This window comes from Pseudorca crassidens, chromosome 2 (genome assembly GCF_039906515.1).
Source record: "Pseudorca crassidens isolate mPseCra1 chromosome 2, mPseCra1.hap1, whole genome shotgun sequence".
In the NCBI taxonomy this organism is placed as follows: Eukaryota; Metazoa; Chordata; class Mammalia; order Artiodactyla; family Delphinidae; genus Pseudorca; species Pseudorca crassidens.
The window spans coordinates 87,856,420-87,871,543 of record NC_090297.1 but is presented as its reverse complement, the minus strand read 5'-3'; the positions used below and the strand labels follow the sequence as shown (position 1 = coordinate 87,871,543).

The 15,124-nt window shown below is 36.0% G+C and overlaps 1 protein-coding gene across 2 annotated transcripts in view; it reads right to left on the bottom strand.

Annotated features, from left to right (window-relative positions):
* The window catches only part of MFSD14A (major facilitator superfamily domain containing 14A), a 46,473-nt gene that overhangs the window by 17,579 nt on the left and 13,770 nt on the right, over window positions 1-15,124 (bottom strand). For both annotated transcript variants that reach the window (XM_067727023.1, XM_067727022.1), the window contains exon 2: window positions 7,001-7,096. In XM_067727023.1, the coding sequence (XP_067583124.1) occupies window positions 7,001-7,096 (96 nt within the window). The remainder of the gene's footprint in view (window positions 1-7,000; window positions 7,097-15,124) is intronic.

The following is a 15,124-nucleotide window of genomic DNA, read 5'->3' as shown; positions in this document are numbered from 1 at the left end:
CCTAGTAAAACGTAAAACATCCCTTCATAACACAATGCAATTTTATTTCATATAAATTTTCAGGTTTGTATGACACTATGCATATGAGTAAATACTAATAACACCAAACATTTATACGGCATTTACTATGTCACAAGGCACTAAATTGGGCACTTTATCACATTATCTCCTTTCATTCTTCGTAATGGCCCTATTAGAAAACTGATACACAGAGAGGTTAAATGTCTTATCTAAGATCACATAGTAAGTAGCAAAACTGAAAGTGACCACAGGAAGTCAAGCTTGAAAGTCCATGCTTTTAATCACTATGCTATCCTGCTTCCAACATATAACGGACTGACTTATAACTCCCTTTACAGACAGGTGTATTATCTAAGATAGGAGACTAGGAGAATAAATAGGGAAAATTTAATTGCCAAAAAGTGGACCTAGAGATTCCATAAGGTAAGAAAGAAAGAAAAAAAAATCCCAACCCATGAAAATGTATAACAAGTTTCTTTATCCTTTCCAAGGCCTGGTCTCACACCACATGGCATCAGTTTGTTCACTGGGTAACAAGTGAACCATTGGGAACTCATTGGTTGAGAAAGTAACTGCGGGAAAGGTAACTAAAAAAATAAAAAGCAGCAACCACCATTTTCACAGCCTATGTATCAGAGGCTTTATATATACTTTTACTTAATCCTAACAATATTATGAATTAGATATTACCACTTTACAGATGTGGCAACTGAGTTCTTGCTTGACTTAAAGCCAATGCTTCTTCCATTATACCATACTGTCTCTCAATAAAAACAATAGAGAATGGCAATGTGGGGAATGAGACAGGTCGGAAAATCTTCTCTTTAGGAAGAAAAACTATGCTGGTTGTACTTTCTAACATCCTGCAAGTAAAACCTTTAGAAGGATTAGAAGGCTCGCTTTTCTTCAGTTACTCTTCTGCCAATAACTAGAAATTTAACAAAAATTAGCTTTTATGTAAAAATAAAATTAGAAATGTTTAGTATTCAAAGAAAATCACTAATATGGAAAAAATCACATATTTATGATATTCACATATTTTGTGATTCTCAACGGAGGGTGATTTTGACCCCCAGAGGACATCTGACAATGTCTGGAGACATTTTTATCATAACATGAGGGATCGGGGAGGGCGGGGGTCAGGGGAAAGAAAATATGTTACTGGCATCTATGAGGTAGAGGTCAGGAAGGCTGCTGAACATCCTACGATACACAGGTCAGCCCTCCCCCACAATAATCATCTGGCCCCAAATCTCGATAGTTGAAAAACCCTATTATTTATTATTTATAGTGAAGACCCATGGATCCAAAGAAGGTGGGTGCAAACTTTTTCTGTAAAGAACCAGACAGTACATATTTTCAGTTTTTTCTAGCTTTGCAGGCCATACAGTCTCTGTCACAAGTGCTCAACTCAATAAAAGCAGCCATAGACTATATGTAAATGAATAGGCATGGTTGTGTTCCAGTAAGACTTTATTTACAAAAACAGGGTACTAGCAGTATTTGCTCTGGCCATAGTTTGCTAGTTCTTGTACTAGAGAAAAAGATTTAAACTCCTTATCCCCAAACCTTTCATAACAACTTAAATCTGCTTTTGTTCCAGTTATTACTAAGGGCCAATTCTTTCTAGGGACAAAGAATGGATTTGGTGTTAAAAAGAAAGAAGGACATAACGAATGCTTACAAGAAGTTTTGTAATACGCTAAATCTTATTTCTAACAATTCACTTTGCCAAGCCATCTTCCATTCCAATCAATCTGGTCTTTTCACTACTTTAGAAATATTCCTATGCTTTCCAATATTCATACTTTTACACATGATATCCTATCTACCATAAATGTTTGTTCCCCTTATCTTCCCTATCTAGTCGACCCCAAAATCTTCCATATTGCTCCTTTGCTACCAAACTTTCCTGTCCAAAGCAATCAATTTCTCCTTTAGGACCATATAATGGGTGATTACAGCACTCCCTTGGTCATCACATATAGCTTTCTAATATTTTTTATATTACAGTACTCTGTTACTTAGGTCTTGTATTTTTCATCTTTTCAGGTATTTGATAAATATTTCTTTTCAATTATATTTCAAACTTCTTAAGGGCAGACAGGCACTATATCTACTACACTTTGCATTTAATATATTTTTATATTTATATTTTTTTATATATTTATATATTTTTATTTCTATTAGTGCCTCATCAATAGAGGCACTATTAACCGTTCACAAATGTTCATAATTAACAGATTATAAATTCTGCTTTCAAAATGACTTAATATAACATGACAATTATGCAAATTGTTAAACCAAATGTTACAAAATAAAAACTTTTATAACCCCTCCAAAGGAGTATAGCTAAAGATAAACAAACCCTCACTTTTTTTTTTAACAAAAATTTTAACACAGAGACAAATATTAATATAAGAAGTAATAAAAATGTTGGTTGTAAAGATTTTTGATTCTGGGGGACCCTTAAGCACTGGGGCTGAATAGGAAAACAATGTGTCATTTTCCAATAAATTTTATGGATCTTAAAATTTTTAAGAACTTAAAAAATTTTGAGAGTAAATAGTCCTTAAACTATTAAATGCTTCAGGACTATCTCTGAGCAAAGAATGCTAAGCCATAGAAGAGATGCTGGAGGACTGGAGTGCAGGGTCTTGCTCCATAACATGGATTGTGCATCTAGCAACCTGAACCATCAAATATTGGCCTAGTATTTCTAGAACCATAGGTCTGTCAAAAAGTGAAACCAGTTCTTAGCATTATAGATCCTTAGTCCAACTGTCATTAATTCTCTTTATGTAAATGTATATTATTTAGTCAATCAATAATCACTGACTGAACACCCACTATGAACCAACCATATAGTCATAACCTCTCAAAGTGTTAGATTACTGTCCTTAAAAATGTCAATATAAAATTCTTCTGTGTAATTAACGTAAATCCCCTTGTTGGAGATTTCACCATCCTGCCCTGGGCAGGTCCTCCACATAGAACGCAGCCTTTGTTCTTTTACTGTATTCTAGAACAGTGTTCTGCAAGCTCCATGGGCTTAAAACTCAAAGATAATTGCAACCACATGAAATTTTTTTTTAATTTCTTTTAACTTCATATTACTTTTTAAAATGAAGGTTACTATAAATCCAACACCAAACATTTATTATAATTAATATGTTTTAAATTTGGTTATCCGTTAAATGAATTAATTCAAAGAGTATCTTTGAAAATTGAAATGCTTAAATTTTATAATTTTTGAGAGCTATGTATGGGAAGAGAGAGATACATAAAATGCAAATAAACTCAAATATATCTTCATCCTCACTTTCCCTTTTTAAATGAATAAGAGCTGTGACTCTCTAGCAGGCACCATTTATAATCAGTTTCAAAACACGTAAGACAGAAATAAAATGTTTAAAGGTTAACAGACTTTTGGAAAAGAGAGCAAAGTGCTACAATTTGGTGCCTTCTACCCCAAAACTCACTTTTCCTCACACCCCAACACGGGGGAGTATAGGAGTTCAAAACAAAGAGAAAAAGCCTGCTAATAAAATCAACAACAATAAAAAATTGCAAGCAGAAAGTCTCAAAATGAGCAAAACCTTTTTTAAAAGCCCACAGTGAATTAGTATATTGGTTCTTAATTAGTGATATATACTAGATATATGAGAATCACTTCTAAAAAAATATACATGCCTGAGCCTCCCCCTTGAAAACTCTGATTTCAGCCAGAAAGGTTGTAAGGCCAGGTATTTGGGGGAAAAAACAAAAACAGGTATCACTAATATTCACCTCTGGTTTAAAAAAATCACTGACTTAATAGATACCACATTCTAACAGCTGAAACCTTCATCTCCAGTTGGCCAATCTGTCCTAATGGGGCTGGTAAAGCCTACCCTGAAGCCAAAATCTCCTAAACTGATGGTTGCCTGGAGGGATGAGTAAGACTGCAGGAGAACTCTCCTGTTCTTACACATTTCACATTGCTTAATGGTCTACAACAGGCAGACACTGTTTCTAATTACTAAAAAAGTAACATATGTAACAGAGAGAGAGAACTGTATATATATATAGATTTCCCATACACAACTATTTTTCAATGATGTTTCAAAGATTCTTGCTGTTCCAATGCCCAAAGGCCAAAACACCAGTAAGTACCAAGAGTATAACAAATCTCAACACTTAGATACATCTAATCTCTACAATTCAATCCTTGTTTTGCCTAAACCACCCACGGTTTTCCCCATCAAGCAAAAAAATGTAGAGCACAAACACTGCAATTATTTTTTAAAATGTGTATACATTAAAGATGAGAAAAGAATCAGAAAAATAAAACTCTGAGCTTAACATTCATTTATACTTGAACTTATTTTTCATGAGAGAAAGCTTGATTTAAAAAAAATAATGAAGTGAAAAATTGAAAAAGGTAAAGAATTATGACTATGATAATATTATGGACAACTGCCCCATGTAACACCTCATCATTTCACCATTTTTAAATATTCAAGTATTAAAAAAAAACATGGGAATTAAGAGTAACTGTTACAACAACAATGGGGCGAAAGAAGTCTTTCCATAAATAAAATAATTGGCAACAATGTTATAGCAATTATTCTAAGATATGTATTTATGCTGGCAATAGAAAAATAATTCATTAAGTCCCAAATTAGCACTTTTCATTTTCCTGACCATAATTCAATTCAGTATTCTAAAAAGTAAAAGAAAAAAGAGAGAAAAAGAAAAATCAAAGGTACTATCCATTTTTTAATCAACAAAAAATAGTTAAGAACGTATTAAGCACACAGTTTTCCCATAGCTATGAAAAATGAACTAACAAGCAAGCAGTTATATCTAAATAACTGGATTTCTTCCTTGTTCTTAAAGAAGACAATCTTTTTGTCCAATTAGAAAAAATGATACCAAAGTTAGACAAAAAGTTGAGATATCTAAAAAATATAAATGAGATACGAATTTAAAAAACAGCTACATGCACTTCAAATCATGATGACAAATTATGGAATCATCACAAAAAGCTTTTTTTTGGATGGCTTGCTCACAGTTTACCCAATATTTTAATCTCTCTACTTAGCTAGTAGTTGCGCTGCAGATAAACTCAACTACCTAAAACATGGGTATGAACCACTTGCTACCAGTATTCTCCAAGACTGAGCACTAGGAACAAAACAAGCCTAGGTTTAAAACCAAAACTGCAGTTTACTATCAGAGTAACAAGTTGCTTAACTCTTCTAAACCTTAATTTCCTCATCTGTATTATTGAAAATGAGGAGGACCCTGTAGGGTCTCCTGGGCACAGGGAGCCTTTCTGTTCAGCTCCATGACCTTCCCTGAGTTCCAAAGGGCAGATTTGAACAGTTGAACAGTTGCTAATCCAGGAAGGGAAGGGATGCAGAGTCAAGGCAGGAACAGTCAAGAAACAATAGTGCAGCCTTGGGGCAGGATCCTGGTTCCATCTCAAGGGACACACATAACAATATGGTTTATAGAATTTATAGAATTAAAACCAACAAGTGGAAGATGTCAGCATTCTCCATACCAGAGAAGACCAACTGAGGCCAGACTAAAGGAACCAGAGAAGCTCATCAAGATTACCTGAGAAGAGATTAAAGGAGTGCAGGCCCTACACATACCCTACCTAATCTTATCAACTCCACCCTTGAACTATTGCTATAAAACTCTTCATCAAATCCTCCCAGGTTGGGACACATATTCATAGTTTCACAGAGGGCAGGAGCCCGCTGTGTTCCTCTTTGCCTGGCAAAGCCATAAAGCTATTCTCTTCTACTTCACCCAAAACTCTGCCTCCAAGATTTGACTCGGCACCAGTGTACAGAGAGGCTGAGCTTTCGGCATCATTATGAGGCTAATTCCTCATTGATAAAGTGGTTTTGAGGATTTAAAGTAATGTATTTACAGTGCTTAGACGTATTTACAGTGCCTGGACTCATCATTATATAAATATATACAAACTGCTATTACAAAGCTCAAGTACTTTAAACCATAGGACTAATGATCCACCAGACAGATTTATATGTTAAATTGGTAGATTATAAATAAGCACACTCTAATATTAGAAAACTAATACAAAGGTGTGAGAACACAGTTATTATAACACCACAGTAGCCCCTTGACATCAGGTTATTACAGTATAATGTGGTTACAAATGTCATAATCATAATGATTAGTAGACTAGTTCAATCTATCTATATATGATCAATTTATGAACTTTTTATAAAAGTCTTTTTTGTGTATCAACAAACAAGCTCATGAAAAAACAAGGAAGTATATCTCTTTAAAAATCTGTTCTTCTGGGATTTAGAAAGCTGTACATTTATCCTGATTACACCTTTCAAGATATCATAGAGGTCTACCATTACTCCTTCCTTCATTCCATTCCCCTCATCTAAACCGACAGGAGAAAACTAGCTATCACCTAAGATGTTTGGTCTGGCAGGGAGGTCTTTTTGTGAGGTTCTAAACCTGGGAATATTTGAGTAAAATCAGCTTAGAGCTATGAAAAGAATGACCTCTCTAGATGGTTACCTCTAGATCCTCTGCCTAAACTAAAAGAAACTTGTATTCGGAAAATGCAACTGCAGGAATGAATCTCAAAATAATAATGTTGAGTGATTCAGGGCACAGACACCATTCTTCCTAAGCTTGTCAGTATAAGAATCCTTTCCACCTTCCCCAGAGCGGGGACTGAGCCCTGCTTAAACTTGTCCAGTGTTCACCAGAAGAATCACACCTGCCCAAGCCCTGCTAAAAAGTAAGGAAGAAGTAAAGGTTGGAAAAGACAACTAAACCAGTAAAATACAGTACTAAAGGGCTGACGATATTGGTGGGAGAATTAACCTTGGAAAGAAAAAAGAGCCTTTTTTTCCTCCCCAAACTTATTTCCCTCCTGAAACCAAAGAAAAAGAAATTTTAAAGTCAGTGATAAATAAGTTAAAAGATTACTTACCACCAAGGTGGGTGCTGTCAATAATCCCCAAGCAAAAAACTCCAAAAAGATGACGATAACCGCATGATAAACACTAGGAGAACCTATTCCTTGAGGCTACAAAAACAGAGTTTTAAAACATTAATGGTGCATTCCAGAATTACTAACAATGACAACAGTCGATAAATATTTATGGAGAACATTCATGTATTGGGCACTATGCCAAATATCTGGACACTCACTGTCCCTGTCCTCAAGGTGATGGGGGCAGACAAGGAAACAAATACATACATTATATAAGCACCGTGTGCAATGGGAACACAGAATCCAGAGTAGGGTGGGGAGTATCAGAATTCCAGGAGGAAGGCTGAAAGGAAGTAGGCCAGGAGCAAGAGTGGGAACGAGGACAGCAGAAGTCAAGGAAGCAGCCTGCACAAAGGTGGCAAGGCTTGAGAGCAGGAGGCATTACAGGACTCATACGGTTCAGTACAACTAGAGCACGGGCTGCACACTGAGAGTACTGAGAGATGAGCTAGAGGCACACAGGGCTAACTTCCATGCTAAGGAGTCTATGTTCAATCCTGAAGGCAATGGGGAGCCACTAAAGGATGTTAAGTAAGACTCATGTGATCAGATGAAAGTTTTAAGAAAGATCATTCCGGCAAAGATGTAACAGATAGATTAAAAGGGGGCAAAACTAAGGAAAGTTAAGAGGCTACTGCACTCATCCCAAAACATAAATGAATCATGTGGCAAGAATGGTAATAGACACCAACATGGTTCAAAAGCAGAAAAGTCCCGAGTAGTATATGAGAGATCTTGGACTTGATATACACAAGAAAGACATTACAAAATTAACTTTATACTGCTGCTAGAGATATCTTAAGAATTACTTCAGTTGCTGGGTTTTATATTTCTAAGGGCAATATTAAATTGATAGAAAAGCAAATGACCAATAACATTAACTCAGTCTCCATTAACAAGTTTATATAGCAGAAAGACAACTTTAATGAATACATATAACAATGTCATACTTAAGTTTTAAAAATATATTCAGTAGTCTTATGTGCAAAATATTAATAGTATTTGGATTTCTCTATACACTAAAAACGATGCTACATCATTTTATAAAAATAGATGTCTCTCCCAACCTGCAGAATACAGGTACCTGAAAACCCCCTTGGTATGAGAACCTGCAGTTGAGGAATCAGAGACAACAGAGGTGGGGTAGGGGCTGGGAGACATAAGAGCTGAAGGACCATGGCTGGGAATGAGTGTATTCATTCTCATTCATTCAACAAACATTCAGAGTACCAGAGGTGCTGGGATTACAAAAACCAGTAAAACACACTCCCTGATCTCAAGGACCTCACAGTTTAGAGAGGAAGAGGCCTCACAATAATCATCTGCTTATATGTAAATGCAGTAAAAGAGATATATACAAGTTAGGAAGCAAGGAAAGGTTACTGCAAGAAAATGAAGTAGTGTGGATAATCACATCAGAGAAAAAAAACCAGACGAAGTAGACAACGGCCATAACAGTTTAAGGCTGAAAGGAAGGCAGAAGAAGTAGCCTCTAAGCTTTGGTAAGGAGTTTTTCATCTTCACTCTAGAGATACAGGAAACCATTGAAGTTTTAAGCAAGAGAATGGTGTGATGAGACCTGCATTTTTCAATACATCACGATGATTTCCTAAAGGATGTAACAGGAGCAAACTGCATGCAGAAGCAGGCTATTAGAATCAGTTCAAACAAAAGGTGATGAGGGCATGACATAGGGGAGTGGCATGGATGCTGGAGGGGAGGGAACTGAAATAAGAATTTAGGATTTGAAACTGAAAGAATCTGATAAATGTGGGAGGGAGAGTCAAGAAGACTTCCAAGTTTTTAGCTTGGTTGTCTACTAGTGGAAGCTGGTAGCTTCCTAGCTCTTTTTTCCCCATGAGGCTCAGATTTACTTCAGATTCCATCTACAAGATAACCCTTGTACTTAAAACATTTCTATTGTCCTCTGAGGGCTGATTAAAACAATTAGTTAGCAGCAAATGTGATATTTGAAACCACCAGAGTAGGTGAGATGAAGTCTGAAAAGAGCAGTGGGCTACGACAGAGCCCCAAGAAACACCAAAATTTAAGTAGAGCTGACCCTTGAACAATGCAGGGGTTAAGGGGCACCGAGCCCCACACAGTCAAAAATCCATGTATAACTTTACAGTCAGCCCTCCGTATCCAGGTTCTGCATCTGTGGATTCAACCAACTGCAGATCATGTAGTACTGTAGCATGTATTTATTGAAAAAATCCATGTATAAGTGGACCCAGGCAGTTCAAACCCATGTTGTTCATGGGTCAACTGCAGTGGGCAGAAGAAAAGGAACCCATGAAGATAAAGGAACAATCAGAGAAACATCAGGAGAATCAAGAGAATACAGTGTCACATGACAAAGCAGCAGTTTTAGGAAGGAAGGGGTAATGCCCAGTACCAAATAGATAAGGTAAAAACAAATGTCCACAGGATTTCGTTAAGCTCCAAACTAGTTTTGTTCACCATCACACACACTCAGCATCTATTAAAATGCCAAGTAGAACTTCTCAGGGCCTTTAACATGCTAATTTATATTATATTATTTATATTATGAATCTCCAAGAAGATATTATTTTCCAAACTTGACCATGAAATCCTCTGTCATATAAGAGACAGTATCTCACCAACACTTGAGTTCCTTGGAAAACTGTCTGAGGAATACTGATAAAAAGTAAGATGATAATTTCATAACAATGTGTATAAATATACACATAGAGCCAAAAGCCTGGAAGTGGCTGCTTAAGTGAAGAACACTTAATCATTCAAGGACAGTGTTGGGAAAGCTTTGCAAAGGAATTAATAACATAGAGGGAGTAGGGATGGAGCAAAGTGAATGGCTACAAAAAAACATTTAAGAGGTAGAATAAGGACTCAGTCAGTGGATGACTAGATGTAGCAGAGGAGGGTAGAGAAGATCAAAGATGAAAAGATTTCAGTTTCTGCCTTGGTCAGCTGGACAGTGAAGAAAAGGGAAAGAATAAAAGATTAGTTTTAGGCATACTAGTTTGAGAAAAACACGTACAGCATTAGCTGAATTTAAAGAAAACAAAATGAGTAAACTATGCAAGAAATAGCAAAAGATTAATATCTTAACTAGGTAAAGCATTCATGAAAACCAATACAAAAGCACTATGATGCTATAACAATATAAAGAATATAAACAAATAATTTTAAAAATAGCTCATAACATTCTATCATGGAAATAACCAAACATTCAGTAAAAGCTCCACCACAAAGATGTTCACAGCAGCATCATTTATAGTAGTAAATATGGAAATCTAAATGTTCAACCTTTAGTTACATAGCCTATAATCAAATCATGGTATATAAATTAGACAGAATAATATGCAGCCAAAAACTGTTTATTGATAATCTTTAATGACAAGTAAAAATGTTTATGGCAATGTTAAATTTAAAAAAATCAAAGGAGGATATAAAATTGTGTAATTTCAACTATGAAGAACAAAATAAAAACTCACCTCAATGTTAACAACAGTTATATTAGGTAGTGATTTTAAGTGACATAAAATTGTTTATTATGTTGTTCTGAATTTTCTAAATCTTTTCTAATAGTCATGACTGTACTTTAAATAAGAGGGGCTTCCCTGGTGGTGCAGTGGTTGGGAATCCGCCTGCCAATGCAGAGGACACGGGTTCAAGCCCTGGGCCAGGAAGATCCCACATGCCGTGGAGAAACTAAGCCCGTGCTCCACGGCTGCTGAGCCTGCGCTCTGGAGCCCGTGAGCCACAGCTACTGAGCCTGCACTCTAGAGCCCGTGAGCCACAACTACGGAAGCCCGAGCGCCTGGAGCCCATGCTCCATAACAGGAGAGGCCACAGCAATGAGAAGCCCGCGCACAGCAACAAAGAGTAGCCCCTGTTCACTGCAACTAGAGGAAGCCCGCGCACACAACGGAGACCCAACACAGCCAAAAATAATAAAATAAAATAAAATAAAATAAAATAATCACCTCACGTCGGTCAGAATGGCCATCATCAAAAAATCTAGAAACAATAAATGCTGGAAAGGGTGTGGTGAAAAGGGAACCTTCCTGCACTGTTGGTGGGAATGTAAATTGATACAACCACTATGGAAAATAGTATGGAGGTTCCTTAAAAAGCTAAAAATAGAACTACCATATGACCCAGCAGTCCCACTACTGAGCATGTACCCTGAGAAAACCATAATTCAAAAAGAGACATGTACCATAATGTTCATTGCAGCTCTATTTACAATAGCCAGGACATGGAATCAACCTAAATGTCCATTGATAGATGAATGGATAAAGAAGATGTGGCACATATATACAATGGAATATTTCTCAGCCATAAAAAGAAATGAAATTGAGTTATTTGTAGTGAGGTGGATGGACCTAGAGTCTCATACAGAATGAAATAAGTCAGAAAGAGAAAAACAAATACCGTATGCTAACGCATATATATGGAATCTAAAAAAAAAAAAAGGTACTGATGAACCTAGTTGCAGGGCAGGAATAAAGAGGTAGACACAGAAAATGGACTTGAGGAAATGGGGTGGGAGGGCAAAGCTGGTGCAAAGTGAGTAGCACCAACATATATACACTACTGAATGTAAAATAGTTGGCTGGTGGGAAGCAGCAGCATAGCACAGGGAGATGGACTCGGTGCTTTGCGATAACCTACGGGGTGGGATACGGAGGATGGAAGGGAGGCTCAAGAGGAAGGAGATATGGGGACATATGTATGCATATGGCTGATTCGCTTTGTTGTGCAACAGAAACTAACACAGTATTGTGAAGCAATTATACTCCAATAAAGATCTATTAAAAAATAAATAAAAATAAAATATTTTTTTAAAATAAATAAATAAGAGGAAAATGTTTTACTTATCTAAGAGAAAAACTATGTAAAAGATAGGTAGTTGCATATGCTTGTCCCTCCTAAGCCATTCTCTCATATTTCCCAGAGTTGGGGGAAAAAAAGTGTGTGTGTGTGTGTGTGTGCGTGTGTGTGCGCGTGTGCGTGTGTGCGTGTTAAGGCAGGGCAGGGAGAGAGACAGCTGCTTGCCCTAAGGTACTAGTAATTTTGAGAGTTGTATTATACCCATAGTCATCTATCCTGTTTTAAATGAATTCAAAAGTAATACAAGATCTTAATAAAACTGACAAATTTTTAAAATATTTTACTAATCTGGAATTACAGAAACTTCTAGGCAGGACTTTTGATGTTAAGTTTTAACGGAATACCGATCCATAATCAAAATTCCAGGACAATTTGGGAAGAATACAAGGGTCATGGCCTGGGCAGAAAGACTAAGGGAAGAGGGTTAACAGACAGGTAGGGGGCAAATATTTGACCAGTGCGTGGTTTACAGCATCAAGAGTAGAAAGTTCAGCATAATGAGATCATATCAACATATGACATTTGAAGATTCTCAAAAGAATTAAGAGGTACACAGTGGAAAATTCTGAAGGAGACAAATTTGAACATAAACTAATACGTACCCAACCCCAAATGCCAAGATATTCCGCCTAAAAGCGTAATAATTACTATGCCAAAAGTCCATTCAGCTGAGTAATTTCCCTCTTATGGAGGCATGAGAGATGATTCCATGGCAGTCACCTCTAACTTCAACCTCAGAAGTCAGGGACAATCTCCTTTAACCCCACCTCCACCCTCCAATCTAATTCCATTTCCCAAAGCATACTTTCCATTGGTAACATATTTGGTTTCATCATCTAGGCTTTTGGCTAAGCCTTTTAAAAATCTACTTATTTAGTCTTCTATAACACTAGATAACTTTTACAAAGTTATATTTTGTTTTGTAAAGTACCTATTTCATTTTATTTAACTTAAATTTACCTTTTTCAAGCTCACGCTCTCTGAGGCAGGCCCTATGCTTTATTCTTCTACAATCTGGAGCATGTGGTACATGCATAGCACAAAAGGGTTTAATAAGTGTTTGCAGAACTGAAATGAATTACTCTGTAAGTCTCCTCTACCTATCACTTTAGGCATTCAGTATATGGTTACTGTATTTAAATATTGTTAAAAGGGTAATATATTCATTAATTAAATTTGCAACTTCCCCTATTAACTCCCTCCTCTATACTCTTATTGTCTGCTACTGTATCATCTATCACATGGGTTTACTGTACACATACATGAGATTAAAATAATAAAAAAATCACTAAAGACTTAGAATGATTTAAATTCATAATCTTATTTACCCCTTCTAACCTTTCAAGTTAGATACTGTTATCTCCATTTTACAGTCCAATACAGCATATAAGAGATGGATCAGTCAATCCAGGCAACTGCAAAGCCCACCCAAGTCTGGAGCTACACTCGTTGCAGTAGTTACACTGCATATATTACCACAGACTGTTACTTAAGAGTAGGGATCCAATCTTAACCATCTTAGTATCGCAATGCATAGCTCAATGCCTAGTACAGAAAGGGTATTTCATGCTCATGGACTGACTGATAACCCTTGTCATGAGAGTCAGTAGCTGTTAAATGACTTAAGTCACTTTACCTCTCTTAGCAGTTAGGGGTAAACTATTAATTTCTTACCTAAATCCTCATCTAACTCTCAAATTCCACATCTATGATTGTCCAATCAATATGAGTTTATGAATCCAGCAGTTATTGTGGGGAATATGGACTTTAATAACTTATGTTATATTCCTATCAATGAATCAGGGACTTATATGGGTTGTTGGCCAGGAGAAAGAAGTAATTCCACCAGTAACTGGGCATTACAATCCTTTTTATTAAATAGAATGTTATCATGTGAGTAAACCATGAGAATAAGCCAAACTGAGGATCATTCTTCAAAACAAAGGCTTAGACTATTAAAAATGTCAATATTATCAAAAATAAACAAAAAGCTATTCTAGACAGAAGAGACATGGCAACTAAATGTAATAATTAAATTCTGCATCCAAAAAAAGACTATAAAGGATGTTATTGGGAAAATTGGGGAAATGTGACTGGCCTATATATTACACAATATTATTGTATCAGTGTTAAATTTTCTGAATATAATGATTATATTGTGGTTATGTGGGAGAATATCCTTATTCTTAGGTGATGCATCCTGAATGTTCTAGGGATAAAGTGTCATGATGTCTACTACTAACTCAAATGGTTCAGAAAAAAATGAAAAAATATATATAGAGAAAGGAAAATCAAATGTGGCAAAATGTTAACAATTGCTGAATCACAAATCTATGGGATGGGCAAATAGATATTATGCTATTCTTGCAACTTTTCTGTAGTTTTGAAAATTCTCAAAATAAAAGTTGGGGAAATAAAAAACACAACAAAAAAAATAAGGTATGAAGGAGAATAATTTTGAACTTAGAATTTAATACTGACAAGTTATCAATCGAGAATGAGGATAAAATAAATCTTCAGAAAGAAACACTGAATTTTCTCTGAACAATATATAACTAAGTTTACTAAAATAATTTAATGTAAAAGTCTTACACAAAAAAAGACAAAGATTCTTAATTATAGACATCTAAGACCTGGAGCTTTCCATGGAAGAACACTAAAACAAAAATTTCTATAGAGAATATCGTAACTACAGAGCTGCTTTCCTGGGATCCTGCCACATTATGGAATAACTGGAGGAAATAAGGCTTTACTACTAGTATTTGGCATCATGTTTCCTCTCTCACAAAGTCAGCTGGTGTTTTCTTATTTTCTATGACCTTAATCAGGCAAGGCAAGGTTTACTACATTTGTGAACAAAAAGAAAACTGATCCTTTATATCCTGAAAGTATGAATCACCATAAACATGTAGAGACACCATTATACTAATTAAGTCACTTTGGCTTAATTTGCAGCGAGACTTCAGAATTATTTTATGGATACATTATGGATCAATTTAAAAGAGATATTCAATATTTGTATATTACAGAAGTGAAGAGGTATTGGTTAGATTGCCCCTAAACAGAGTGGAATACACTTCCTATAAATATTCAACAAGAGTATAGTGAGGGGCTTCCCTGGTGGCGCAGTGGTTAGGGGTCCGCCTGCCGATGCAGGGGACACGAATTCATACCCTGGTC